Source organism: Palaemon carinicauda, chromosome 20, assembly GCF_036898095.1.
Source record: "Palaemon carinicauda isolate YSFRI2023 chromosome 20, ASM3689809v2, whole genome shotgun sequence".
NCBI classification, from domain to species: Eukaryota; Metazoa; Arthropoda; class Malacostraca; order Decapoda; family Palaemonidae; genus Palaemon; species Palaemon carinicauda.
In genome coordinates this window covers 32,746,815-32,773,063 of record NC_090744.1, presented here as the reverse complement: position 1 = coordinate 32,773,063, position 26,249 = coordinate 32,746,815, and the positions used below count along the sequence as shown (strand labels likewise).

The following is a 26,249-nucleotide window of genomic DNA, read 5'->3' as shown; positions in this document are numbered from 1 at the left end:
ACGACGCTCCTTCGTGGTCTCAAAAGACTTAAGGAGGTAATGTAGATCTTTATTGTTGGAAAGATCTAAGCCTCTGTGACGGAAGACTGATGCCAACATGCTTCTGTAACCCTTGATAGTGGGAGCTGAAAGAGATCGTTCTTTCCTCAGATATAAGAGGAAGTCAGCTATTTGAGTTACAGAGGTACTGGTCGAGGATACGGATACTGACTTGCACCAGTTTCGGAAGATTTCCCACTTCGATTGGTAGACTCTAAGGGTGGATGTTCTCCTTGCTCTAGCAATCGCTCTGGCTGCCTCCTTCGAAAAGCCTCTAGCTCTCGAGAGTCTTTCGATAGTCTGAAGGCAGTCAGACGAAGAGCGTGGAGGCCTTGGTGTACCTTCTTTACGTGTGGCTGACGTAGAAGGTCCACCCTTAGGGGAAGTGTTCTGGGAACGTCTACTAGCCATTGAAGTACCTCGGTGAACCATTCTCTCGCGGGCCAGAGGGAAGCAACTAGCGTCAACCTTGTCCCTTCGTGAGAGGCGAACTTCTGCAGTACCTTGTTGACAATCTTGAACGGAGGGAATGCATATAGATCTAGATGTGACCAATCTAGGAGAAAGGCATCTATATGAACTGCTGCTGGGTCCGGGATTGGTGAGCAAAATATTGGGAGCCTCTTGGTCATCGAGGTTGCGAAGAGATCTATGGTTGGCTGGCCCCAGGTGGCCCAAAGTCTCTTGCATACATCCTTGTGGAGGGTCCATTCTGTTGGAATTATTTGTCCCTTCCGACTGAGACAATCTGCCATGACATTCAAGTTGCCTTGGATGAACCTCGTTACTAGTGATATGTCTAGACCTTTTGACCAGGTGAGGAGGTCCCTTGCGATCTCGTACAACGTCAGAGAGTAGGTCCCTCCTTGCTTGGAGATGTACGCCAAAGCCGTGGTGTTGTCCGAGTTCACCTCCACCACTTTGCCTTGAAGGAGAGACCTGAAGCTTTTCCAGGCCAGACGTACTGCCAGTAGCTCCTTGCAGTTGAAATGCATTGTCCTTTGACTCGAGTTCCATATTCCCGAGCATTCCCGACCGTCTAATGTCGCACCCCAGCCTACGTCCGATGCGTCCGAGAAGAGAACGTGGTTGGGAGTCTGAACAGTCAGGGGAAGACCCTCTCTTAGGTTGATATAGTCCTTTCACCAAGTCAGACAAGACTTTATCTTTTCGGAAACCGGGATCGAGACCGCTTCTAGCGTCTTGTCCTTTTTCCAGTGAAAAGCTAGATGGTATAGAAGAGGACGGAGGTGTAGTCTTCCTAGTGACACAAATTGATCCACGGATGACAGTGTCCCTACCAGACTCATCCACAGCCTGACTGAGCAGCGTTCCTTCTTCAGCATCTTCTGGATGGATAGCAGGGCTGGGGGCTGATCGTCTTGTTCAGCAACGTCCTCATCAGAGGGTTCCTCATCCGAAACTGATGAGGAAACGGCAACGGAGTGGGCAACGTCTGACTCGCTGAATCCGGTCGCACTGGTGGATGCGTGACGGAGCCGGACGCAATATCATGGAACTGCTGCACAGTCTGTGAACTGTCAACAACCATGGGTGCGCGAGGAAGCACAGCGTCAACCCGAAACTGTCTAGACTGTCTGGGTTGTGCAGTCAACACCCTACCGGGTTGCTGAGGTTGACGCACTGCGTCACAACAAGTCACCTCTGCTGGTTGTTGAACGTCCTGAACGTCAACAACCACCTCCGAGCGTCGCTTAACGTCAACGTGCGGCTGGCAACCCACACTGGGTCGCATCGGTGGAGGAACCACCTCAACTGGCAGACGCGAGTAGGTTACCTCAGCGTCAACAGGGCGCACAACCGACCGGTTGGAAGGTTGTTGGCCAGAAGGTTCTTCTCCGCATTTAAGTCCTCTATCAAGGACGCAAGCTTGGACTGCATGTCTTGCAGCAAAGCCCATTTAGGGTCTACGGGAGCAGGTGTGGCAACAGACGGGGTTAGCGACTGAGGCGGAACCGTTTACCATCCCTGAAAGCCTTGTTATGCGTGACATAATAGTACAGCAAAACTTCAAAGGCTCGACAACAGCTGAGAAGTTGACCTGTAAACAACTTGGAGCGTCTCCTGGCTAGGCGCCAGGGAGAGTCTACCAGAATTGAGAAGTCTATCTGGGCAGAGGCATGAACTCCCAAGCCGAGAACTTCTCTCGTGTCATATCAGACTCTCGCTCTATAAACCAGTTTAAAGGAAGGGAAAGCAAAGGCTGTATCCCCCAAACTCCTCCTGGTGAAAAACCAGTCGCCTAGCCAACGTAACGCTCTCTAGGAGAGCGAGAGAGCACTAGCTTAAAAACAACGGCTTCGAAGTAGCTAGGCCTAGTGTAAGCTCTGACGTTTAGGCGAACGAGGAGCAGCAGTTACAAGATCCGGACGAAGATCCTTAAAAAAATCATCATGATTTAATTAAAGTCCATAGGAGGCTAAGCAGCTTAAGGCTCCTCTCCATCTGACAGAGTCCTCAAGGGAATATCAGTAGGAGGGAGAATAGCAACTTCCCCATCTACAGGAACCTTGTCCGATAAAAGCTGAGTCTCTCACTGGTGCATTAGTAGCGGACCAGAACGCAACGTCATGTAACTGCTTGACAGTCTGTGAACTGTCAACAACTGAACTGTCAACCACAACAGGTGCGTGAGGACGTACAGCGTCCACTCGAGACTGCTTTGACTGCCTAGACTGAGCAGTCAAAACAACTCTAGAATGCGGTGGTTGACGCACAGCGTCAAAACAAGTCAACTCCGATTGTTAGTGAACGTCTAGAACGTCAACAGGAGCATCAGCCAGTGGCCTAACGTCCAAATGCGGCTGAAAAACCACACGAGACCGCATCGAGTGTGGTTCTAAACAACCTGACTGACGTGACTAAGCTACGCCAACGTCAACAGTAAGCACAAAGGAACGTTAGGTTGGCTGAAAGCCAGGATATCGATGAGATAAACGGCTAGACTCAACGGACTAATCGGCAGAATAGTCTTCCATAAGGGAGGCAAGCATATACTGCATGTTTTGCCATACAACCCCTTAAGGATCAACGGATATGGTTGTGGTAATAGACGAGGGTAACGTCTGTGACCGCAACACTTTGCCTACAAAAAAAGACTTTCGGAGTCTGTGTTACGCTTTTGTTGGGCGGCGAGCAATTATCCGAAGACTGCATAGGGTCAGAGCTGTCCTAATGGCTGTAACCAGGACGCTGGACCTGTCCTGAAAGGACTGACTTTCGCTTAAGGGCTTCGAAACCTTGTGACAGGTTTCTTATGCGAAAAGCCTACGGATGGCGAGGAGAAACAACGTCTCTCTCGTCTTATGGTAGGGGAGATCTTGGTAAGAAACACCCGATACCATAGAGGGAAAACGTCTGTTCGTTGGTCAAGGCCTCTCGAACCCATAAGTCTTTTGACATTACTTCTCCCCTGGGCTTGGGAGCTTGCAAGAGGTCCCGGACTAGGTGAACGACAGGCACGAACAGACGAACCCTCGGACGCAACACTGTAACACTTTGCGCCTCGGACGCAACACTGTAACACTTTGCGCATATCACTTTATCACTTCGATTTTCTGTTTTGCACTTATTTCTACCTGAAACACGCAATTCTACCCTTCATTAAAAGGTAGTAATTGCGAAATTAGTCGTATAATGCAGGCTCATAATACCAGCAAAAAACAGAAAACATATTTTAAGATAAAAAGAAAAATCAGTGGCTGGGAAAGAGACTAAACACTAGTTCATATAACTACGTTTTCAATCTCTCACCGCACATAGCCTGGGGACGAGAATAAAAACCTAAAAACGTTTTATCCTTCCTCCCCGTACAGAGACTAGGGACGAGAGTAACACGAGAACGTTACCCGCTTGAACGGAACGTTTTCTCTCCTCTCTCTCCCTCCGTCTCTATCTCTCTCTCTCTCTTTCTCTCTTGATTTCGCACCTAAGAGAAGAGTCCAATTATATATCGTCAAAAAAACATGTTATTTGACTAAAGGAAAAAACTGAAAGGTTTTTCAAATAAAAAGTTCCTTTAAATTAGAATTTAAAACATTTAAGCTAAGAAAGAATGAACAAAACGTCAGAATCGATTTACTCTTACTGCAAAGTGAAACCGTGATACACTCTCTCTCTATCGTAACGATAGAGCGCATGTTGAACGTCCTGAACGTCAACAACTGCGTAGCATAAAAAACTAAACGTTAGTTACTCTTTGAAAACAGTACGAAGACTATCAAAGAAATTCTTTCATAAAATATTACATTTAAAAAGTTTTAAATCCTTTAAAAGCTAAAGACGATATAAAGGGCTCAATGTTGATTAACTTCGGTTTCCAAGTTAGGACCGCCTACTCTCAGGAAAGGTCTATATAAACAAAGCATTAAAATTTATTTCATATGTTTATAAAAAATGGAAAGTTAATCGAAGAGGCCTAATAAAGGCGGAGAGATATAAAATATATAGAGGAAAATCTATAACGTGATAAGATAATTACTAAAAGCCTAAACACACTTCCGTCTAAGGGAAGGGTCGGCCATTTAAAAGTGAAAGAAAGTCCATACTCTCTTTGTCACCATAATTAAATCTATCCAAAACGAGTTCAAGTTTTGAGATGAAGATAAAACACCTGCATAGCGAAAGCTCAAAACTAGAATAGTGTACCTCACCAATAGCTGTGAAAACAAATCCAGTTAGCAACAGCGAATTAGTAGGTCTTGCCGGTAGCCCAACAGAGAGAAAATTGAGTTCTTTGTTTACATTGAGTACTGAGTACCTGCACGACAGATGGCGCTGTTGAAGTACACCCCCTACCTGCATAGCGATCGCTGGCGGATTTTTAACGTAGAGTTTTCTGTCGAGCAACAGAGTTGCAGCTTATATAATCACCGGCTAAGTTAAATATTGAAAAACACATTTTTTATTTATTACTTCTTTATAATTATCTTTTTTACATCCTTCTTTCATATTATGCAATTATGTTATTGTTATGTGTGATTATATGTAGTAATTTATTAAGGAGTTATTATATGTTTATGGGCTGTGGAACGAATTATACAAATTACAGTGTATTCTTATGGGAATATTTGCTCCAACATACGATTGTTTTAACATATGAAGCAGTTTCTGGAACGAATTAAGATCGTATGTAGAGGTTCCACTATACTGCACTATCTGGGTATTATAATTTGTAATTCATTACTCTAAAGTACTAAAACCTTATCCAGAACCATGAATAATTAACCGTAAGGTTTGTTTGAATGAACCACTTTAAATTGCAAGGTAAAAAATGGGATGGAAAAAATTAGAGACCAGAATGGAACACATCAAAAGGAATGAATAAAAAAGTAAAAGAGTAAAATGTGATGTACATGAAAAGTGAGGGGGGGGAGACAAAGAAAAATTGCTAAGAGGCTTGAATAATGCTTAACATGTGCCATAAAAAGGCATGCTGCAAGCAGAACTACCCTTTTATATATCTGTGGGGAAAATTTGCCTCTACAATCCATAAACATCTGATCCTGGGTGACATAGGAGCACAAACAATACTTGCATCATATGCTACACTTGGAGGCTAAACTATTATGTATACAGTAGTACACACTTGTTTACAAAAATGATATTTTCATAATAAAATAAATTTTTGAATATACTTACCCGCTGGTTATATAAAAGAGCTGAAGTCCCTGACGCCAGGGCAGAAATTCAAATCTCGCGCTATCGAAGATACGCCAGGTGTACCAACCGCACCCTAGCGGTAGAACAGGTGGAACTACACACCAACTCCAGTTCTTCCATGCCTCATAGCCATACCATAGGTAGTCTCTAGATGGGAGGAGGGTGGGTGTTAAATTTATATAACCAGCGGGTAAGTATATTCAAAAATTTATTTTATTATGAAAAATTATATTTTAATTATAAAATAAATTTTTGAATATACTTACCCGGTGAATATATAATAGCTGAGCCTCCGGCGGCTCGACAGAAAAACACAAAAACTCGCGAGCGATCGCTATGAAGGTTGCGGGTGTGCCCACTAGCGCCAACTATCGGCCAGATACCGCATATACATGTAAACAGACCCAATTCTTCTCATCCCGCTGGGTCTCTATCGGGGAGGAAGGGGGCCTTTAATTTATATATTCACCGGGTAAGTATATTCAAAAATTTATTTTATAATTAAAATATCATTTTTAAATATTTAACTTAGCCGGTGAATATATAATAGCTGATTCACACCCATGGTGGTGGGTAGAGACCAGAGTTAATTAAGTTTACAGCGTATATGCTTAGAGTTTTTGACAGTTATATCATAACAAAACCCAAATATATATAGGTACCTGGTAAGGAAGTTGACTTAGACGATTACTCTGCCTTGTTAGTCTGTCTTCCTCACGAAGCCCAGCGATCCTCTTAGGATGCTGAAAGACTCCCAGGAGCTGAAGTATCAAGGGCTGCAACCCATACAACAGGACCTCATCAAACCCCTAATCTGGGCGCTCTCAAGAAATGACATTTGACCACCCGCCAAATCAAAAAAGGATGCGAAAGGCTTCTTAGCCTTCCGTACAACCCAATTAAAAAACATTTCAAGAGCAGATTAAAAGGATATTGGAATTAAGGGAATGTAGTGGTAGAACCCTTACCCACTACTGCACTCGCTGTCACGAATGGACCCAGTGTGTAGCAGTCCTCGTAAAGAGTCTGGACATCTTTTAAGTAAAATGACGCGAATACCGACTTGCTTCTCCAAACGGTCGCGTCCATAATACTTTGCAGAGATCTATTTTGCTTAAAGGCCACGGAAGTTGCTATAGCTCTTACTTCGTGCGTCTTAACCTTAGGCAAGCATCGGTCTTTTTCATTCAAGTGAGAATGAGCCTCTCGTATTAAAAATCTGATAAAATATGACAAAGCATTCTTTGACATAGGCAATGATGGTTTCTTAACTGAGCACCATAATGCCTCAGATCCACCTCGTAAGGACTTAGTACGAGCTAAGTAGAACTTAAGAGCTCTAACTGGACACAGCACTCTTTCAAGTTCGTTGCCTACGATCTCTGACAGGCAAGGTATATCAAAAGACTTAGGCCAAGGACGAGAAGGCAGTTCGTTTTTGGCCAGGAAACCAAGTTGAAGTGAACATGTGGCTTTTTCTGTAGAAAAGCCGATGTTCTTACTGAAGGCATGAATTTCACTGACCCTTTTAGCCGAAGCCAAGCACACTAGGAAAAGCGTCTTGAGGGTGAGATCCTTCAGGGAGGCTGAATGTAATGGCTCAAACCTGTCTGACATGAGGAACCTTAGGACCACGTCTAAGTTCCATCCAGGAGTTGCCAAACGACGTTCCTTAGAGGTCTCGAAAGACTTAAGGAGATCTTGGAGATCTTTATTGTTGGAAAGATCTAAGCCTCTATGACGAAAGACCGAAGCCAACATGCTCCTGTAGCCCTTAATCGTGGGAGCTGAGAGGGAGCGAACATTTCTCAGATGTAAAAGAAAATCTCCGATTTGGGCTACAGAGGTACTGGAAGAGGACACAGATGCTGACTTGCACCAGTCTCGAAAGACTTCCCACTTCGACTGGTATACTCTGATGGTAGAAGCTCTCCTAGCTCTCGCAATCGCACTGGCTGCCTCCTTCGAAAAGCCTCGAGCTCTTGAGAGTCTCTCGATAGTCTGAAGGCAGTCAGACGAAGCGCGGGGAGGCTTTGATGAACATTCTTTACGTGGGGCTGACGTAAGAGATCTACCCTTAGATGAAGACTTCTTGGAATGTCTACCAGCCATTGAAGTACCTCGGTGAACCACTCTCTCGCGGGCCAGAGGGGAGCAACCAACGTCAACCTTGTCCCTTCGTGAGAGGCGAACTTCTGCAGTACCTTGTTGACTATCTTGAATGGTGGGAATGCATATAAGTCCAGATGAGACCAATCCAGGAGAAACGCGTCTATGTGGATTGCTTCTGGATCTGGGACTGGTGAGCAATAGATTGGTAACCTTTTGGTCAACGAGGTGGCAAAGAGGTCTATGGTGGGTTGACCCCAAGTCGCCCAAAGACTCTTGCACACGTCCTTGTGGAGGGTCCATTCCGTGGGTATCACCTGACCCCTCCGACTGAGACAGTCTGCCAAGACGTTCAAGTCCCCCTAGATGAATCTCGTCAACAGGGAGATGCCTCGATTTCTTGACCATATGAGAAGGTCCCTTGCGATCTCGTACAGCGTGAGGGAGTGTGTGCCTCCTTGCTTGGAGATGTACGCCAAAGCTGTGGTGTTGTCTGAGTTGACCTCTACCACTTTGTTTCGAAGAAAGCTTTCGAATTTCATCAAGGCCAAGTGGACTGCTAATAGCTCCTTGCCGTTGATGTGCATGCTCTTTTGACTTGACGTCCACAGACCCGAGTATTCCCGACCGTCCAGGGTCGCACCCCAACCCAAATCCGACGCGTCTGAGAACAACACGTGGTTTGGGTTCTTGACTGCTAGGGATAGTCCCTCTTTCAGACTGATATTGCTGTCCCACCATTTCAGGCATGCCTTTACTGATTCGGAGACTGGGATTGATACCGTCTCTAACGTCTTGTCCTTGTTCCAGTGAGAGGCTAGATGGAACTGGAGAAGCCGAAGGTGTAGTCTCCCTAGCGAGACAAACTGCTCCAGGGATGAGAGAGTCCCTACGAGACTCTTCCAACTCCTGACTGAACAAACGTTCTCTTTTCAGCATTAGTTGGACTTTGAGCAGGGCTTGTTCTATTCGGGTGGCAGACGGAAAAGCCCGAAAAACTGGACTGCGAATCTCCATCCTCAAATATAGAATAATCTGGGATGGGATCAGTTGGGACTTTTCTAGGTTGACCAAAAGTCCCAACTCCCTGGCCAGACTCAACGTCCAATGTAGATCCTGCAGACAGCGATGACTGGACGATGCTCTGAGAAGCCAGTCGTCCAAGTACAGGGAGGCTCGGATTCCCGTTAGATGTAGGAATTTTGCCACATTCCTCATGAGCCTCGTAAACACGAGAGGAGCAGGACTGAGGCCAAAGCACAGGGCTCGAAACTGGTACCCCACATTCCTGTAAACAAACCTCAGAAACGGTTGGGAATCCGGGTGTATAGGAATGTGGAAGTATGCATCCTGAAGGTCGAGAGAGACCATCCAGTCGCCTTCCATTAACGCTGTCAAGACAGCCTGGTAGACTTCATCGTGAAGTTTGTCTTGACAATGAACACATTGAGCGCACTTGCCTCTTACGTACTCCTGCAGTGAACGTGGCTGCCAGATCATTGGAGCCATCCCTGATAGCCTTGTTTATGCATGACATAATTGTACAGCAAAACTTCAAACGCTCGAAAAAACTCCTAACAGGAGATGGTCTAGCTCTGAAGCCGACCATAAAATCTTGGAGCGTCTCATGGCCAGGCGCCAGGGAGAGTCTATGAGGTTTGAGAAGTCTATCTGGGCAGAGGCAGGAACTCCCAAGCCGAGAACTTCTCCCGTGTCATACCAGACTCTCGCTCTATAAGCCAGTTTAAAAGGAGGGAAAGCAAAGGCTGTCTCTCCCAAACTCCTCCTGGTGATCAACCAGTCGCCTAGCAAACGTAAAGCTCTCTTAGAAGAGTGAGAGAGCACTAGCTTAGAAAGCAACGGCTTCGAAGTAGCTAGGCCTAGTGTAAACTCTGACGTTTAGGCGAACGAGGAGCAGCAGTTACAAAAAGATCCGGACAAAGATCCTTAAAAAAAATCAGCATGATTTATTTAAAGTCCATTGAGGGCTGAGCAGCTTTAGGCTCCTCTCCGTCTGACAGAGTCCTCAAGGGAATATAAGTAGGAGGGGGATCAGCAACTTCCTCATCTGAAGGAACCTTGTCCGACAATTGCCGAGTCTCAAGCAAGGGAGAGACCTGCCGTGGTGGCAATGCTTGACAAGCAGAGTCCACACGCAAAGGAGCAACAGTAGCAGTCAAGGACGCTATGTCATGTAACTGCTTAAAGGACTGACCAGCAACAACAACAGGTGCGGGAGGACGCTCGACGTCAACTCGAGACTGCCTTGACTGCCTAGACTGAGCAGTCAAAACAACTCTTGACTGCGGTGCTTGACGCTCAACGTCAAAACAAGTCAACTACGCTGGTTGGCGAACGTCCTGAACGTCAACAAGAGCAAGCGGCAGCGGCTGAACGTCCACAAGCGGCTGAGAGTCAACACGGGACTGCATCGAGTGAGGCTCTACAAAACGTGATTGACGTGACTTTGTAACGTCAATGTCAACAGGACGAGCAAAGGCTCGTTTGGGCGGCTGACGGCCAGGATCTCGATCAGCTAAGCGGCGAGGATCATCGTGAACCTGCTCAGCAGAATAGTCCTCCATAAGAGAGGCAAGCTTATTCTGCATGTCTTGCAGTACAACCCATTTAGGATCAACGGGAATGGGTGCGGTAAGAGACGAGGGTAACGTCTGTGACTGCAAAACCTTGCCTACAATAAGACTCTCGGAGCCTGTGTTACGCTTCTGTTTAGGCGTCGAGCAGTCTTCCGATGACTGCACAGGGTCAGAGCTGTCCCAATGGCTACAACCAGGACGCTGGACCTGTCCTGAAGGGACTGACTTTCGCTTTAAGGGTCTCGAAACCTTGCTCCACGGTTTCTTACGCGATAAGCCTTCGGATGACGAGGAGAAAACCGTCTCGCTCGTCTTATGGTACGGGCGGTCTTGACGAGACACGCCTGAAACCATAGAGGGAACGTCTGTTCGTTGGTTAAAGCCTCTCGAACCCATAAGTCCTACGACATTACTTCTCCCTGGGGCATGGGAGCTTGCAAGAGGTCTCGGACTAGGCGAACGACAGGCACGAACAGACGAACCCTCTGTCGCAACACTGATAACACTTTGCGCAATTATCACTTTATCACTACGATTTTCTGTTTTGCACTTACTTCACTGAAATTGAATTTTTCAATAATTCACATTAGGCATGAATAAAACTGATTTCTACCTGAAGCACGCAATTCTGCCCTACATCAAAAGGTTATAATTGCGAAATAAGTCGTATAATGTAAGCACATTAATACAAGCAAAAAACAGTAAACATATATATCGAATAAAACGGAAATATATAAAGATAAAAGGATCAGTGACTGGGGAGGAGACTAAACACTAGTTCATTCAAAACTACGTTTTCAATCTCTCACCGTACAGTGCCTTGGGACGAGAATAAAAACTAAAAACGTTTTATCCTTTCTCCCCGTACAGAGACTTGGGACGAGAGTAAAAAACTGACACGAGAACAACGTTACTCGCTTGGGACGAGAATAAAGATCGGAACGTTCTCTCTTCCTCTCTCTCTCTCCGTCTCTCTCTCTCTCTCTTGATTTCACACCGAAGAGAAAAGCCCACTCACCTTTCGTCAATAAACAGGTTATTTGACCAAAGGAAAAAACTGAAAGGACTAAGAAATTGAAAATTAACAAGTTCCTTTAAATTAGTATTTAAAACATTTCAGTTTGAAAGAAGAATGAACAAAACGTCAGAATCAATTTACTCTTTCTGCAAAGTGAAACCGTGATTCTCTCTCTCTCTCTCTATCGTAACGATAGAGCGCAAACTGCGTAGCATAAATAAACCAAACGTTAGTTCATCTTTGAAACAGTACGAAGACTATTCAAAGAAAATCTTTCATAAAATATCTACTAAAAAATATTCATTTAATAAGTTTTAAATCATTTGCTCTGTAAAAGTTATTTACGATTGAAAGGGCTCAACGTTGTTTAACTTCGGTTTCCAAGTTAGGACCGCCTACTCTCGGATTAGGGGAGGAATAGGTAAGGCCGCATATAAACAAATCATTAAAATTTATCTTGATGTTTATTATAAATGGAAAGCTAATCGAAGAGGCCTAATAAAGGCGGTTGAGATATAAAATATATAGAGGAAAATCTATAATTAACAACAACAATTTATAACGTGATAAGATAATTGCTAAAAGCCTAAAACACACTTCCGTACTAAGGGAAGGGTCGGCCATTTTTAAAAGTCAAAGAAAGTCCAAAAAACAATCCAAAGTCATCAACAATTAAATCTATTCAAAAAAGAGTTCAAGATTTAAGTTGAAGATAAAACACCTGCACTGCGAAAGCTCAAACCAAAAGGAAGTACTTCACCAAGACTGTTGAAAAACTCCAGGTTAACAGCGAGTAATGGTACGTCTTGTCGATCAGACCGACAGAGAAGAATTGGGTCTGTTTACATGTATATGCGGTATCTGGCCGATAGTTGGCGCTAGTGGGCACACCCGCAACCTTCATAGCAATCGCTCGCGAGTTTTTGTGTTTTTCTGTCGAGCCGCCGGAGGCTCAGCTATTATATATTCACCGGCTAAGTTAAATATTTAAAATATCATTTTTAAATATAGAACTTACCCGCTGGTTATATAAAAGAGCTGATTGACACCCCTTGGTGGCGGGTCAGAGACAGCTACATATAGAAAATTCACTTAAGGGTTACATACAATAAACTTAAGCAGTTCTCACCTGATAAGGAAGCTGACAGCAATGATACTCTGCCTCATTTCGTCCGCTATCCTTAAGAGATCCAGTAATCCACTCGGGCTGAAAATCTCTAGGAGCTGTCAAACGGTACAACCACCTATAACATGACAGAACCTCAACCAATACCCTTGTTCCGGGTGCACTCAAGGAACAAATTGACCACCTAACCAAATCAAAGATTGCGGAAGACTGACGCCCAATCTCCACAAACAACCATAACAAACGAGTTCCAAGAGATAGAAAAGGGGTATTAGGAAAAAAGGGAACATAGTGGTAGATCATTCACCTACTATCGCATTAGCCGCTATAAAAGGACCCAACGTAAAAAAGTCCTCATAGCGAGTCTGAACATTCTTCAAATAATGGGATGCAAAAACAGACTTACTTCTCCAAAATGTTGTATCCATCAGACTTTGCAGAGAACGGTTCTGTTTAAAGGCCACTGAAGTCGCTACCGCTCTGACTTCATGTGTCTTGACTTTGAGGAGCCTCTGATCCAACTCATCACACTGAGCATGAGCTTCTCGAATCAACAATCTAACGAAAAAAGACAAGGCATTCTTAGACATGGGCATCGAGGGTTTCCGGACTGCACACCACAGAGCGTCTGAGTTACCTCTCAGATTCTTAGTCCTGTCCACATAAAGCCGTAGCGCTCTAACTGGACAGAGAACCCTTTTCAATTCACCGCCAGCCAAATCAGAAAGGTTAGGAATCTCGAAGGATTTGGGCCATGGCCGAGAAGGGTTTTCGTTCTTGGCCAGGAACCCCAGTTGCAAAGAACAAATGGCTTTCCCATTCCGAAAACCAATGTTCCTGCTTAAAGCGTGAACTTCACTAACTCTTTTCGCAGTGGCGAGGGTAACTAGAAAAAGGGTTTTCAAGGTTAAGTCCTTAAATGAAGCCAAGTGTAAAGGCTCAAATCTGTCACTCATGAGAAATTTAAGGACAACATCCAAATTCCAGGCGATGGGAGCTGTTTGAATCTTCTTGGTCGTATCAAAAGACCTAAGTAAATCTCGTAGATCTTTATTATTAGAAAGGTCTAGGTTCCTGTGTCGAAAAACCGTCGCCAACATACTCCTGTAACCTTTAATAGTCGATGACGAGAAGTTATGCTTAACTTTAAGGTCCAAGAAAAAATCTGCTATTTGGGAAAGCGAGGTACTGGAAGAGGAAATTGCGTTAGTTCTACACCATTCCCTGAACAACTCCCACTTGGACTGATACACCTTGATGGTTGAAGACCTTCTTGCCCTTGCAATTGCCTTGGCTGCCTTATTCGAAAATCCTCTAGCTCTAGCGAGTTTTTCGATAGTCTGAAGGCAGTCAGACGTAGAGCTCGGAGGTTTTGATGATTTCGGGCCAAGTGAGGTTGTCTAAGAAGATCGGGTCTCATGGGAAGGCTTCTCGGAACATCCACCATCCATTCCAGTACCTCTGGAAACCAGCTCCTTGACGGCCAGAACGGAGCTATCAGTGTCATTCTGGTCTCCTCGTGTGAAATGAACTTCTGAATCACTTTGTAAAGGATCTTGAACGGAGGGAAAGCATAAACCTCCATGTGTGACCAGTTCATCAGAAAAGCGTCTATGTGCAAAGCTTCGGGGTCTGGAACCGGAGAGCAGTAACACTCTAGCCGTTTGATCTTCGCGGTGGCAAAGAGATCCACGAGAGGTCGACCCCATAACCGCCACAGACTCTTGCAGATGTCCGGGTGCAGAATCCATTCTGTGGAGAGAACCTGACCTTTCCTGCTGAGTCTGTCTGCGCTCACATTGTTGACCCCCTGGATGAACCGCGTCAAAAGAGTCACCTTCCTTTCCTCCGCCCAGATGAGGAGCAGTCTTGCAATCTCGTACAGAGGCCAAGAGTGGGTCCCGCCTTGTTTCACAATATAGGCCAGAGCTGTCGTGCTGTCCGCATTGACTTGGACCACCTTGCCCCTGATCTGCTTTTCGAAGCCGATGAGAGCCAGATGAATAGCTAAAAGCTCCTTTTGATTGATGTGGAGAGAGGTTTGCTCCACCGTCCAAGTCCCCGAAAGCTCCTGCTTCTCTAGAGTGGCTCCCCACCCCGAATTGGAGGCGTCGGAACACAACACGAGGTCTGGGTTCCTCTGAAGTAAAGACAAGCCTTCTTTCAGTCTGGGCTCGTTGTCCCACCATTGAAGATGAGACTTGATGGAAGCCGAGATGGGAATGCAATCCCTGTCGAGGCTGTCCCCTTTCTTCCAATGGCGGTTGAGATGAAACTGAAGAGGACGCAAGTACAACCTCCCCAGGGTCACGAACTTCTCTAACGACGAGAGAGTCCCCAGAAGGCTCATCCAATCTCTGACGGAGCAAAGATCTCTCTTCAGGAACGTTTGGACTTTTAGGAGGGCTGCTTGGATTCTCACCGACGACGGAAAAGCCCGAAAACTCCGACTGTGAATCTCCATCCCCAAATAAAGAATCTCCTGGGATGGAATCAGTTGTGATTTTTCCGAGCTCACCAGGAGACCCAGTTCTCTGGAGAGATCCAAAGTCATCTTGAGGTCCTTCAAACAACAATCGGCTGAGGAGGCTCTTATCAGCCAATCGTCCAGATACAGAGAGGCCCTGATTCCCCTCGAATGCAGCATGCTTGCCACGTTCAGCATGATCTTGGTGAACAATAGAGGAGCCGTGCAGAGTCCGAAACAAAGAGCCCTGAACTGGAAGACCTTGTTTCCGTCCATGAACCTCAGATAACGTCTGCAGCTGGGATGAATCGGAAGGTGGAAATAGGCATCCTGAAGATCTAAAGAGACCATCCAATCGTCCTTCCTCACAGCTGCCAGAACTGTTTTCTGAGTCTCCATAATGAACGTCGAGTTCTGGACGTAACCATTTAGCACACTTACGTCCAGAACCGGTCTCCACCCCCCGGAACTCTTGGGTACTAGAAAAAGGCGGTTGTAAAACCCCGGAGACGTAACATCCTGCACTTCCTCTATTGCTTGCTTCTCTAATAAAAGAGACGTCTGCAGAAGCATGGCTTGCTTCTTGGGACCCTCTCTGTATTTGGGCGAAAGATCCACTGGATCTGTGACTAAAGGAGGATTGGTCAGGAAGGGGATCTTGTAGCCTTCCTTTAACACCTGGACGGACCAGGGGTCCGCTCCATCCCTCTCCCAAGCCTCCCAAAAGTGAGTCAACCTGGCACCCACTGCTGTCTGAAGGAAAGGGCAGTCAGACTTTACCTCGGCCGGACTTGCCCCCTCTGCCTCTAGGCTTCCTTCCTTCTGGTTTAAAAGAGCCTCTTCCAGAGGGCTTCCCACGAAAGGACTGAGGTCGAAACCCAGAAAAAGATTCCTTAGGTTTACGAGAGGAGAATGACGGAGGCAAAACTTTCCTAGTCGAATGAGTAACTAAGTCATGTGTGGCCTTCTGCGTGAGAGCAGTAGCCACCTCGCCTACCAATTCCTGCGGAAATAAGGTATTAGACAAAGGTGCGAAAAGAAGGCCCGTTTTCTGGTAGGGAGACACTCCTGCAGAGAGAAAAGAGCACATCGTGGCCCTTTTCTTGAGAATTCCAGCTGTAAACAAGGCAGCAAGTTCGTTGGAGCCATCCCTCACACCTTTGTCCAAGCAGGACATCAAATGAACCAAACCACTAGTGTCCGTTTCCGTCATATCAGAGACCCTCTTACTCAAAGCCCCCAAAGCCCAGTCCAAGAAATTAAAAACTTCGAAGGCCCTGAACAGACCTTTAAGCAAATGGTCGAACTCTGGAATGGACCACCAAATCTTCGTCTTCCTTAAGGCAAGACGACGAGAAGCATCTACCAAACTTGAAAAATCCCCTTGGGCAGACGAAGGAAAACTCAAGCCCAACACTTCACCAGTCTCGTACCACACACTAGATTTAGAGGCTAACCTAGCGGGAGGAAAGGCAAAGGCCGTCTTGCCAAAAGATTTCTTGGAGTCCAACCAAGAACCCATTAATTTCAAGGCCCGCTTAGAGGATCGAGAAAGAACCATCTTGGTATAAACTGGAACCTTGGTAGCTTTACCTAAGATGAATTCAGAAGGCGGAGAACGAGGGGCCACAGGGGTAAATGAATCCGGGAAAATTCCAGTCAGAATAAGCATAAACTTGCGAAGGTCCACAGCATGCTGATAATGCTTCTCCTCCTCATTCTCAGAGACTTCCTCAATAGGATCATCCTCATCCGACTTTTCCTCTGGTTCGTCTTCTGGCAGTGCAGCAACAGCCGCAGCCTGAACCGAAGGAACAACGTCTGGATGGGACTGCCTGTCAAGGCCAACATCTGCGTCAATCTGATGGGGAGAAGTAGAAGTAGATTGATGCGAAACACGGACATGTAGACGATCATCCTCAACCAACAACTGCCTAGACCGCTTCGAATCCGACTGCTGTTGAACAGAAGAACGCTTGAAATCAGAAGGTAACTGTCGAAGATCGCCGAGAGGTCGCGTAAAGTCCGAGGACTGTTGACGCGAACGATCAAAGTAGTCAGGTTGTCGACGCTGCGAATCAATGTTTTGACGCGAAGCGTCCAAAAGTTGTTGACGCGGACGATCCACTACTTCAAATCGTTGACGCGTCTCGTCCACTTGTCGACGCCGATGTTCTTCCCCGCGACCAGAATACGAAAACTGGTCAACCAAAACTCTCTGACGCGACTCATCAAAATCAACCTGGCGTTGAACACTATGACTGGGAGACCGCCTAAGTGATAACTCGTCAAGACAAGATACCATCGAACGTCTGTGCGATAACTGGTCTGACATCGAACGCCCAGACATAACGCCAACACCTGGTTGATAAGAATCCATCAACGACGAGAGTTGTTCCTTCATAGACATAAGCGCAGACCATTTCGGATCAACAGAACTCCTAGAAGGAAGATTCGCACCAACGTCACCACGCATTTCGGGTGAAGAAAGCCAATCCGATGGAAGAGAGGGTGCATGAATAGTAACAAGGTCCGAATCGGAAGGAATCATATCCACATGAACACGGTGATCTGAACGTTTGGCCGGAGTGCAAGCGCTGGGAGAACGGAAACGTTCCGGTGAACCCCACGAACTACATCCTGGACGCACAGGCGATTCCCGACGCTGTGAAACATCATGCGTCCGTTTAAGCGGTCTTGACGCTCGACGCCAGATCTCACTCCCCGACCCTTCATCGGAAGACGGGGATAACACATGAACCTCACCTTTCCTACGATGAGGGTGAACGACCTGAGCTACGGCAACAGGAACGTTCGAGGGGACGTCTGCACGATTGATGACGCTTCTCGTTCCCTTAAGCCGTTCGACATTACTTCTCCCATGGGTTCGAGAGCTCGAAAGAGGTCTTAGGCTAGGTGAACGACAAGATCGTGCCGACGCACCCTCCGCAACACTAAACACATTATCAACACTTGTCACAACACCGAGAGAGTCACGATTCTTCGGTACCACATCAGACACTGAAACACTTTCCACAGTTCCGATAGGCTCACGGTTTTTCAATACCTTTAACTCGGAAAAGATAGTATTTCTATCGGCTGCTAAAGACTCAACTTTCCCACCAAGAGACAAAATAGCAGTAAACATGTCTTTCATAGTAGGTTCCTGATCTACCACCACAGGGGAAGGAACAGGATTAGGAACAGGTAAATTAGGTAAGGCTCTATCCACAGATCGGGAAGAACTACGCCTAACTCTATCTCTCTCTAGTCTCCTAACATAACGATCGAAAGTAACAAAATCATCATCAGTTAAGGAAAGACACTCATTACACCTATCATCTAATGAACAAAATTTACCCCAACATTTTACACAAATAGAATGAGGATCAATAGATCCTTTAGGAAGTCGTGTACGACAACCCTCACTAACACACCTACGCTGAGCAGGGGAGGAGTCGGCCATTTTTAAAGCTAACGTGAGAGACCGACAAGCAAAAAGTAAGGGAAAAAGCAATAAAGAAAATCTCAAACAAAAAGATTTCAAGATAAGAACCAAGGGAAATTAATCAACGATAGCTTAAACTCAAAAAAGAACGTTGTACATCACCAAACAACTTCCCAAGAGAGTAAAACACGAGAGCGAACTTCTGTATGTCAGTCAGCTATGACGGCAGAGAGAAGAACTGGAGTTGGTGTGTAGTTCCACCTGTTCTACCGCTAGGGTGCGGTTGGTACACCTGGCGTATCTTCGATAGCGCGAGATTTGAATTTCTGCCCTGGCGTCAGGGACTTCAGCTCTTTTATATAACCAGCGGGTAAGTTCTATATTTAAAAAGACTAAATAATAAGCTCATCCTTTTTGTAAAATCTGATAAAATACTCTAATGAAATAAAGTATTATAGTATGTACAGTATACTAAAAATTTCCTTAATGGCAATTACTTTAACAGCTCCAGAAAGAACTTACCTCTGACAAAGAATTTTGTAAAGTATCTTTAATATCACTGTTCTCAAGAGCCTCCATCACTCTTGTCTCTAGGCCCAAAATTATGTTTGTAAGCTTCTCATTTGTTTCACGTTGTAAATTGTCCGAGTTTTCTTTATTTTCCAGGAGGTCAGTTAGCTTTTTTTCAAGGCCAACAACTAAGCCTTCCAGTTTTTCACTCGTTTCTTTAATCAAACAGTTAGTTTCCTCCGGCTGCTGAGATGCCCTCAAAACTTCATTTATGTCCTTCAAGCGTTCCGGCAGTTCACGCATTACAGACAAAATGGTATGCAACCCAAACCTAGAGATACGTAACAACTCGGTATGTCAGAATAAAGTCCAGTGTGATTATACAAAAGTCAAGTTCCTTGAGCTATCGACAATAGTAATTAATCTATAACAAAGAATCTCAATCTTTTACAAATTAATTTACAGGAAATAAAATTACTGTACGTGTACCAGAAAATTCTTTAGAAAATTGAGTGAGTGTGGCATAATTATACAATAAATGTTACTAATATATACTGTATATCATATTGCAAATATCAACTCTGCTCAGTGGTCTCGTTAAATTACAGTACATTTATATACAGTACCAATCTGTGTATGTAGCTCAACACTACTTAGTGCATAAACAATAAGTTAAACTTTCACAAACCTGATTTCTCGTGCTAGATAAACATCTCCCTTTGAAATTCCTCCCTGTGAAGCACCACGATTTCCCCGAGTGCTACCTTGACTAGAACTCTGCTTTTTGGGATTAAAACAAATTTGTGTAGCGTAGTTAGGGAGATACATTTCATAAAAATAAAAAGAGAAAATTACAGTACTGTATATCATTTCAAAGCAGGATTCCACACAGAATTCTATCAAAAAAAGAATATTTGCTTCTAAAAATAAGAGCAACATCAAATAGACTGACAAATCCAAATACTTTAAAGTAATTTGTATTTCAAGCCAATTCTTAAAACTAAGAGTACGTTTGCACCATCAGCTGCAGTACTAAGTGGTTGGTAGGTGGGGAGCCAACCACTTGCCTGACTGTATCAAATCCCTTTTGACCTTTAGCTGAAAGGCCGAGTTGGAAAGTGTAACTTAAGGATTCAAAGTTTGTGGAGTTATGAAAACTATAAATAACGGGTAGATAAAAACATTTTGTTTGTTCTTCTTCACTCAGGGGGTTAACTATTGCACTGTAATTGTTCAGTGGCTACTTTCCTCTTGGTAGGGTTAGAAGAGACTCCTTAGCTATGGTAAGCAGCTCTTCTAGGAGGACACTCCAAAATCAAACCACTGTTCTCTAGTCTTGGGTAGTACCACAGCCTCTGTACCATGGTCTTCCACTGTCTTGGGTATAGTTCTCTTAGTTGAGGGTACAAACAGGCACAGTATTCTACTTGTTTCCTTATTCCTTTTCCCCACTGGGTTATTTTCCCTACTGGAGTCCTTGGGTTTATAGCATCTTGCTTTTCCAACTAGGGTTATAGCTTAGTAAGTAATAATGATAAATCGCAATAACGATAATGATGATGATGATAATAATAACAATAGTATTAATAAAAACACATATAATGTATAAACCATTAACTATTAATTAGAAACTCTTACCACTCAATAAGAGAGATGACGGAAGTATCGGACCAACATCAAGATTAATGCGAATAGAAAAGACCAACTACTCCTCCACCTTTAAGGAGGTCAGAGCAGTTGTTTCTAAGCAGAATGTAGTCTGCTAGAAAGAATTTCCATTGCATCAGTTGTCCGACCACCACGTAACAGTTGCAGCTGCTTCGTCCGCTACAAGTCTTACGCTGAACGTGTTACTTTAGACAAGATGTATACTTGTCCCGTGTTGGAGCTGAGAGAGTTATAAAACTACTAGGCAGCCAAAAAAAGACCTAAGGCAGGAGATCCAGGGGTCTGTCGGAAATAGCCTAAAAGTACAGAGGTAAAGATGGTCTGAAACTCAAACTCCATCTTCAATTCAGAGTACTGTACAGCACAGTAAGTCCTCGTGTTACGATGTTAATGAGTTATGGCAATTCAACGTTATGAACGGGTTCCCATAAGATACTTTTAAAAAATTCCCATAACTCAATCCTGAATTATGCCGTTACTTGCCAATGTGAAGAGCAACTAACGCTGCAGAGTAGTGCATTTTCTTTTGTTATTTACTTAAAATAAATATTATATCTTTTATTTTCCTCTTTATTTTCACACTTTATTCCTCATTTCTTACTTTTTAATTCAATGAACGAAAATAAAAGGCTTACCTAAAGTACTGAACACATTGCTTTTTGGGTCCCCTTGTCTAGAACCAAAACAAGGGGTAGTGCTCACTTAATATAGTGCTCCATTGGTCAGTTAGTTAGTTGGATGGGATCAGGGTTGTTGACAGGACAGTAAGTCTGTGTGTTATACCCGCAGGAATGTGAAGTAATAATGCTTCTTCCATAACTGATAAAGAGCTATGAAATGACTATTAAGGAGATGGAGCATCAAAGTTCATAACTTGAAGAAACGACAATGTCACTGAGTTTAAAGGGAGCCAAAGTTATTATCCCACTAACCATAAAATTAAGGAGGAGCGTGCTTTTACTTGCAGCCTTCTTCAGGTACAAAACTGGTCCCACAATAACAACATTACCATTGAGGAAAAAGCCAGAAGGGCTTCCTCAAGATAGATATGATTCTTCCAGGGCACCAGCCACCTGTTGAGATACTACTGCTAGAGAGGTATAGGCCAGAGAGTAGTACATTGGATCTCTCTCTGGTTACGGTTCCTTTTTCCATTGCCAACACATACATCAAAGAGTCTGGCCTTTTCTTTCCACATTCTCGTCTGTCCTCATACACCTAACAACTCTGAGATTACCAAACAATTCTTCTTCACTCAAGTGGTTAACTACTGCCCTGTAATTGTTCAGTGACTACATTCCTCTTGGTAAGGGTATAAGAGACTTTTTAGCTATGGTAAGCAGCTCTTCTAGGAGAAGGGATACACCAAAATTAAACAATTGGTCTCTAGTCTTGTGTAGTGCCACAGCCTCTGCACCATGGTCTTCCACTGTCTTGGGGTAGAGTTCACTTGCTTGAGGGTACAGGGTACACTCTGGCACTCTATTCTATCTTTATTCTCTTCCTCTTGTTTTTATCAAGTTTTTATAGCTAATATATGAAAGATCTATTTTAATTTTACTGTTCTTAATATATTTTGTTTTAATTGTTCATTACTTCAATTATAGTTCATTCATTTCCTTTCCTCACTGGGCCATATTTCTCTGCTGGATCCCTTCCAATTATAGCATCCCGCTTTTCCAACTAGGGCTGTAGTTTAGGTAGTCATAATAATAATTGTGCCCATATGACAAGTCGTACTGAGTACCTATCCTTCTGAGCTCGGTCATCTACGGTGTTGGTGTCCAGTCCAGGAAGGACTATTCACCTGAGTAAATGCAAACAGCTATCTGTCACACCGGTCTCACCTTTTATTGACCAACCCCAAAGGTACAGCACTGTACTGGTTCTTAAGAAAAAACCCAAAAGCAAATCGAGAAGTAACGATCGATATCAAACTGGGCACCATCAGCCTTGAAGGAGGAACATGATTGATATTGTTATTAGCATATCTCTAGGCTCACAAACACTAATAGACCCCAAAGGTACTGATTAACAGTTGACTCCAAAAGGAGAAGGACAGTACGGACAAGGAACAATCTTCCCTTATCAAAACAGGAAAAAGGAGAGGTAAGCGCAATGCCTAACAATTCCCTGATCTCTGTACTCACATCAGCTTAACCAAACCCTAAGGTACCAATTATTAGAAAAATACAGATACTTCCTCCCGAAAGGAGAACAGTGATCGCTTAATCCCAAGGAACTAAATTTAAGCTAAGTAACTCCCTACATGACCAACCCTTTCTTCTATAACTTCCTGAAGAAAAGTGCGCAACGAAGAGAAAGGGTGGGAAGAGAACAGTAGCACTTCACAAGGTTCACACCCAGGGGCACGTAAGGCATCCCTGCAGGTGATGACGAACACTATTGGGCACGAAGGAAAGAGCGAACACTAAGGCAGCAACAGGAAATTACCTCCAGAAGTAGGGAAATTCCAAGCAAACCAAGTAACGCTCCAAGAGATGTTCACTGTCTCTATGATAGGCAGAGTAATCTCTTTGGCAGCCTGATCTCTTCAGTAGGATGACTGTATACAGTTCTGCCCTTTAAAAGGCACAAAATAAAACGAATACATATCACAAGCAAAGTAAGTAACGACCCCACAGTCGGAGGAGCAACAATGAGTACATCCGTACTCTTTGGAGTCAAGAAAAAAATCATGTGATACAGTAAACAAAGCAAGTGGCTTCCCCCATATCTTCCACTAACTATTACAACTTCCTTGCTAAAAATTTACCGCTTGTTCCAGCTCGCTCTAAAGACATAGCCATATTTAAAAAACAGTGGTTTTTATACATGTAGGAACAAATATTTACGACCTAATTCATATATTATTCTTGAAAAATACTGAAACATTAAGTGGATAATGGCAATAAAGATACAATTCAAGTGGATAAAAGACAATGAGATTCAAATATTTTTCAAATTTTGGTACTGTAGCACAGTAATTACAGCAAATTTCAATCATAGGAAAAGGCTAACACTACTGTACATGCATACCTATACACTGCACAGTACTGTAGTGTAAAAACATTTGGAGCATGTACCTGCACCTTACTAATCTAAGTGGTCTATGTAAAGGATTATATAACTAAGTCTAAGAAATAAATATTAAGAAGAGTTACTAACACTCTAGTTTGGTACAATAAAGTAAATAACACACCAAAGGTGAATAATTTCAACTAAAACCAATGAGAGCTAGCAGACCAGGTAAAAAACTAAAATAAAAATTACAAAAAATAAAAATGTTCTCATAACAATACTTGAAGGAATTCTTTGTTTACATACAGTAGTGTACCTAAATGTCAAATGTATAGTAACCGCCTACCAATTACTGTATTTTACCATCTAGTACTGTATCTATAATTTCATCTCCACTTAAGAATTTTCACCCGTCAGCATCCCTATTTCTGGCAACACATGAACCTCTTGGCATTAAATTTTCAGGTGATTTGCATGTACAGCAGTACACAGTACCTTTAATAATAGCGCACAGTATCTTTAAGAAGGTAAGAGCTACAGTACAGTAGTGAGAAAATATACCTGCATAAATGATGAGATTCTGTCGGACGCAGCTGCCGGCTGACGCTGAATATCTTGCGGAGTAAAGAATTGCGAACTCCAATCTTGAGAATCATTTAAAAACTGTTGAGACCACTTTTCACTGTTTGCATCTCTCCTGGAAACACATTGAAAGATTATTCAGCTTTGAAAAAAAGAAAATAAACACTGTGTATCGGAGATAATTTTAAAGTTAATAAAATCATTGAGTTATAAGAACTCCACTCTCATGCAAATGACAATGGTCATGGTGCGATTGGTAAATAGAAAAAATAGCAATAACACTATAACAGTGTTTCACAGTATTATACCTCATTCTTCATCAAATAAAATGATCTATCTATCTATCTATCTACAGTAACACCTTGAGATACGAGTGTCCCAACATACGAGAAATTTGAGATACGAGAAAAGTTTTGAGCAAATTTTTGTCCTGAGATATGAAAAATGATTTGAAATACGAGGCAGTTCCCTAGGCGGCCGCCGGTTGGCCGAGCGTGCGAGAGGCTTTTCACCAGGACAGCATCGCTCGGTCTTTCCTGTCGGATCTTTGTCGCGTAGAGTTTATCTCAGAGCATCGGCCGTAGTGTTTAGTTTTGTTTTTTTTAATGTTTTCTGTGTTAATCAGTGCAGAATTCAGTGAATAAGCAATGGGTCCAAAGCGAGTACAAACCAGGGTAGTGAAAAGGAAAAGCGCATGATGACAATCGAGATGGAGCATGAAATAATAAAAAAACATGGGAGTGGTGTAAGAGTGACTGAGCTGGCTTGCCAATATGAGAGTACATGGACAATATGTACTATCCTCAAGCAGAAGGATGCTATAAAAAGCAGCAAGCCTTCCAAAGGAGTAACCATCCTTTCCAAGCTGCTCAGTGATATTCACGACGAGATGGAGAGGCTTCTTTTATTGTGGATAAAGGAGAAACAGTTGGCGGGAGATAGCCTGACCGAGACGATCATATGTGAAAAGGCCAGTAGAATCTATGATGACTTGAAAGGGAAGCAAGCAGCAGAGAGAGGGGAGACTTCGACGCCAGCGGAAACATTCAAAGCCAGCCGTGGCTGGTTGGATAACTTTAAAAACAGACTGGGATACAATCGGTTGTGAGGCATGAGGAAGCAGCAAGTTCCGACTCGAAAGCCGCGGCGGACTTCGTCACAACCTTTGCCTTAGTTATCACCCAACATGGCTACATCCCCCAACAAGTCTTCAACTGTGATGAAACTGGCCTTTTCTGGAAGAAGATGCCCAGGAGGACTTTCATCACAGCAGAGGAGAAGAGACTACCGGGCCATAAAACCATGAAGGACCGGTTAACTCTAGCCTTGTGTGCCAATGCCAGCGGAGACTGTAAGGTCAAGCCATTGCTGGTGTACCACTCCGAAAACCTATGTGCTTCCAAGAGCCAAAGGATCGTGAAAGAAAAACTGCAAGTGATGTGGCGCGCTAATGCTAAGACTTGGGTTACCCGGCATTTCTTTACAGAATGGGTTAATCTGTGCTCTGGTCCGCCAGTCAAAAAAGTTTTGGGCGAGAAAAACCTGCCAATAATTTGTCTCTTGGTCCTCGACAATGACCCTGGTCACTCTCCTGGGCTCAAAGAGGACATTCTTGATGAATTCAGCTCCATCAAGGTCCTTTATCTCCCGCCCAACACCATGCCACTCCTCCAACCCATGGACCAACCAGTTATTTCCAACTTTAAAAAACTGTCACGAAGCATTTGTTCAAGAAATGCTTCTATGTCACAGACAACACCAATCTCACCCTTCGGGAATTTTGGAAGGAACATTTCAATATTGTCCACTGCTTAAAAATTATTGACAATGCATGGTAGGGTGTCACAAGAACAACTCTTAATTCAGCATGGAAGAAATTGTGGCCAGCTTCCGTCGCTGAGAGGGACTTTGAAAGGTTCAATACGACAGACCCTGATGACCCCGAACCTATTGTGATGGATGAAATAGTGTCTCTTGGAAAG

The 26,249-nt window shown here is 43.9% G+C and overlaps 1 protein-coding gene across 1 annotated transcript in view; it reads right to left on the bottom strand.

Annotated features, from left to right (window-relative positions):
- LOC137659716 (putative leucine-rich repeat-containing protein DDB_G0290503) overlaps positions 1-26,249 on the bottom strand; it is a 92,608-nt gene that overhangs the window by 34,574 nt on the left and 31,785 nt on the right. Inside the window, exons 3-5 of the mRNA XM_068394536.1 lie at positions 24,247-24,382; positions 19,685-19,773; positions 19,009-19,327 (exon numbers count right to left, since the gene is read on the bottom strand). Coding sequence (XP_068250637.1) covers positions 19,009-19,327; positions 19,685-19,773; positions 24,247-24,382 — 544 coding nt within the window. The remainder of the gene's footprint in view (positions 1-19,008; positions 19,328-19,684; positions 19,774-24,246; positions 24,383-26,249) is intronic.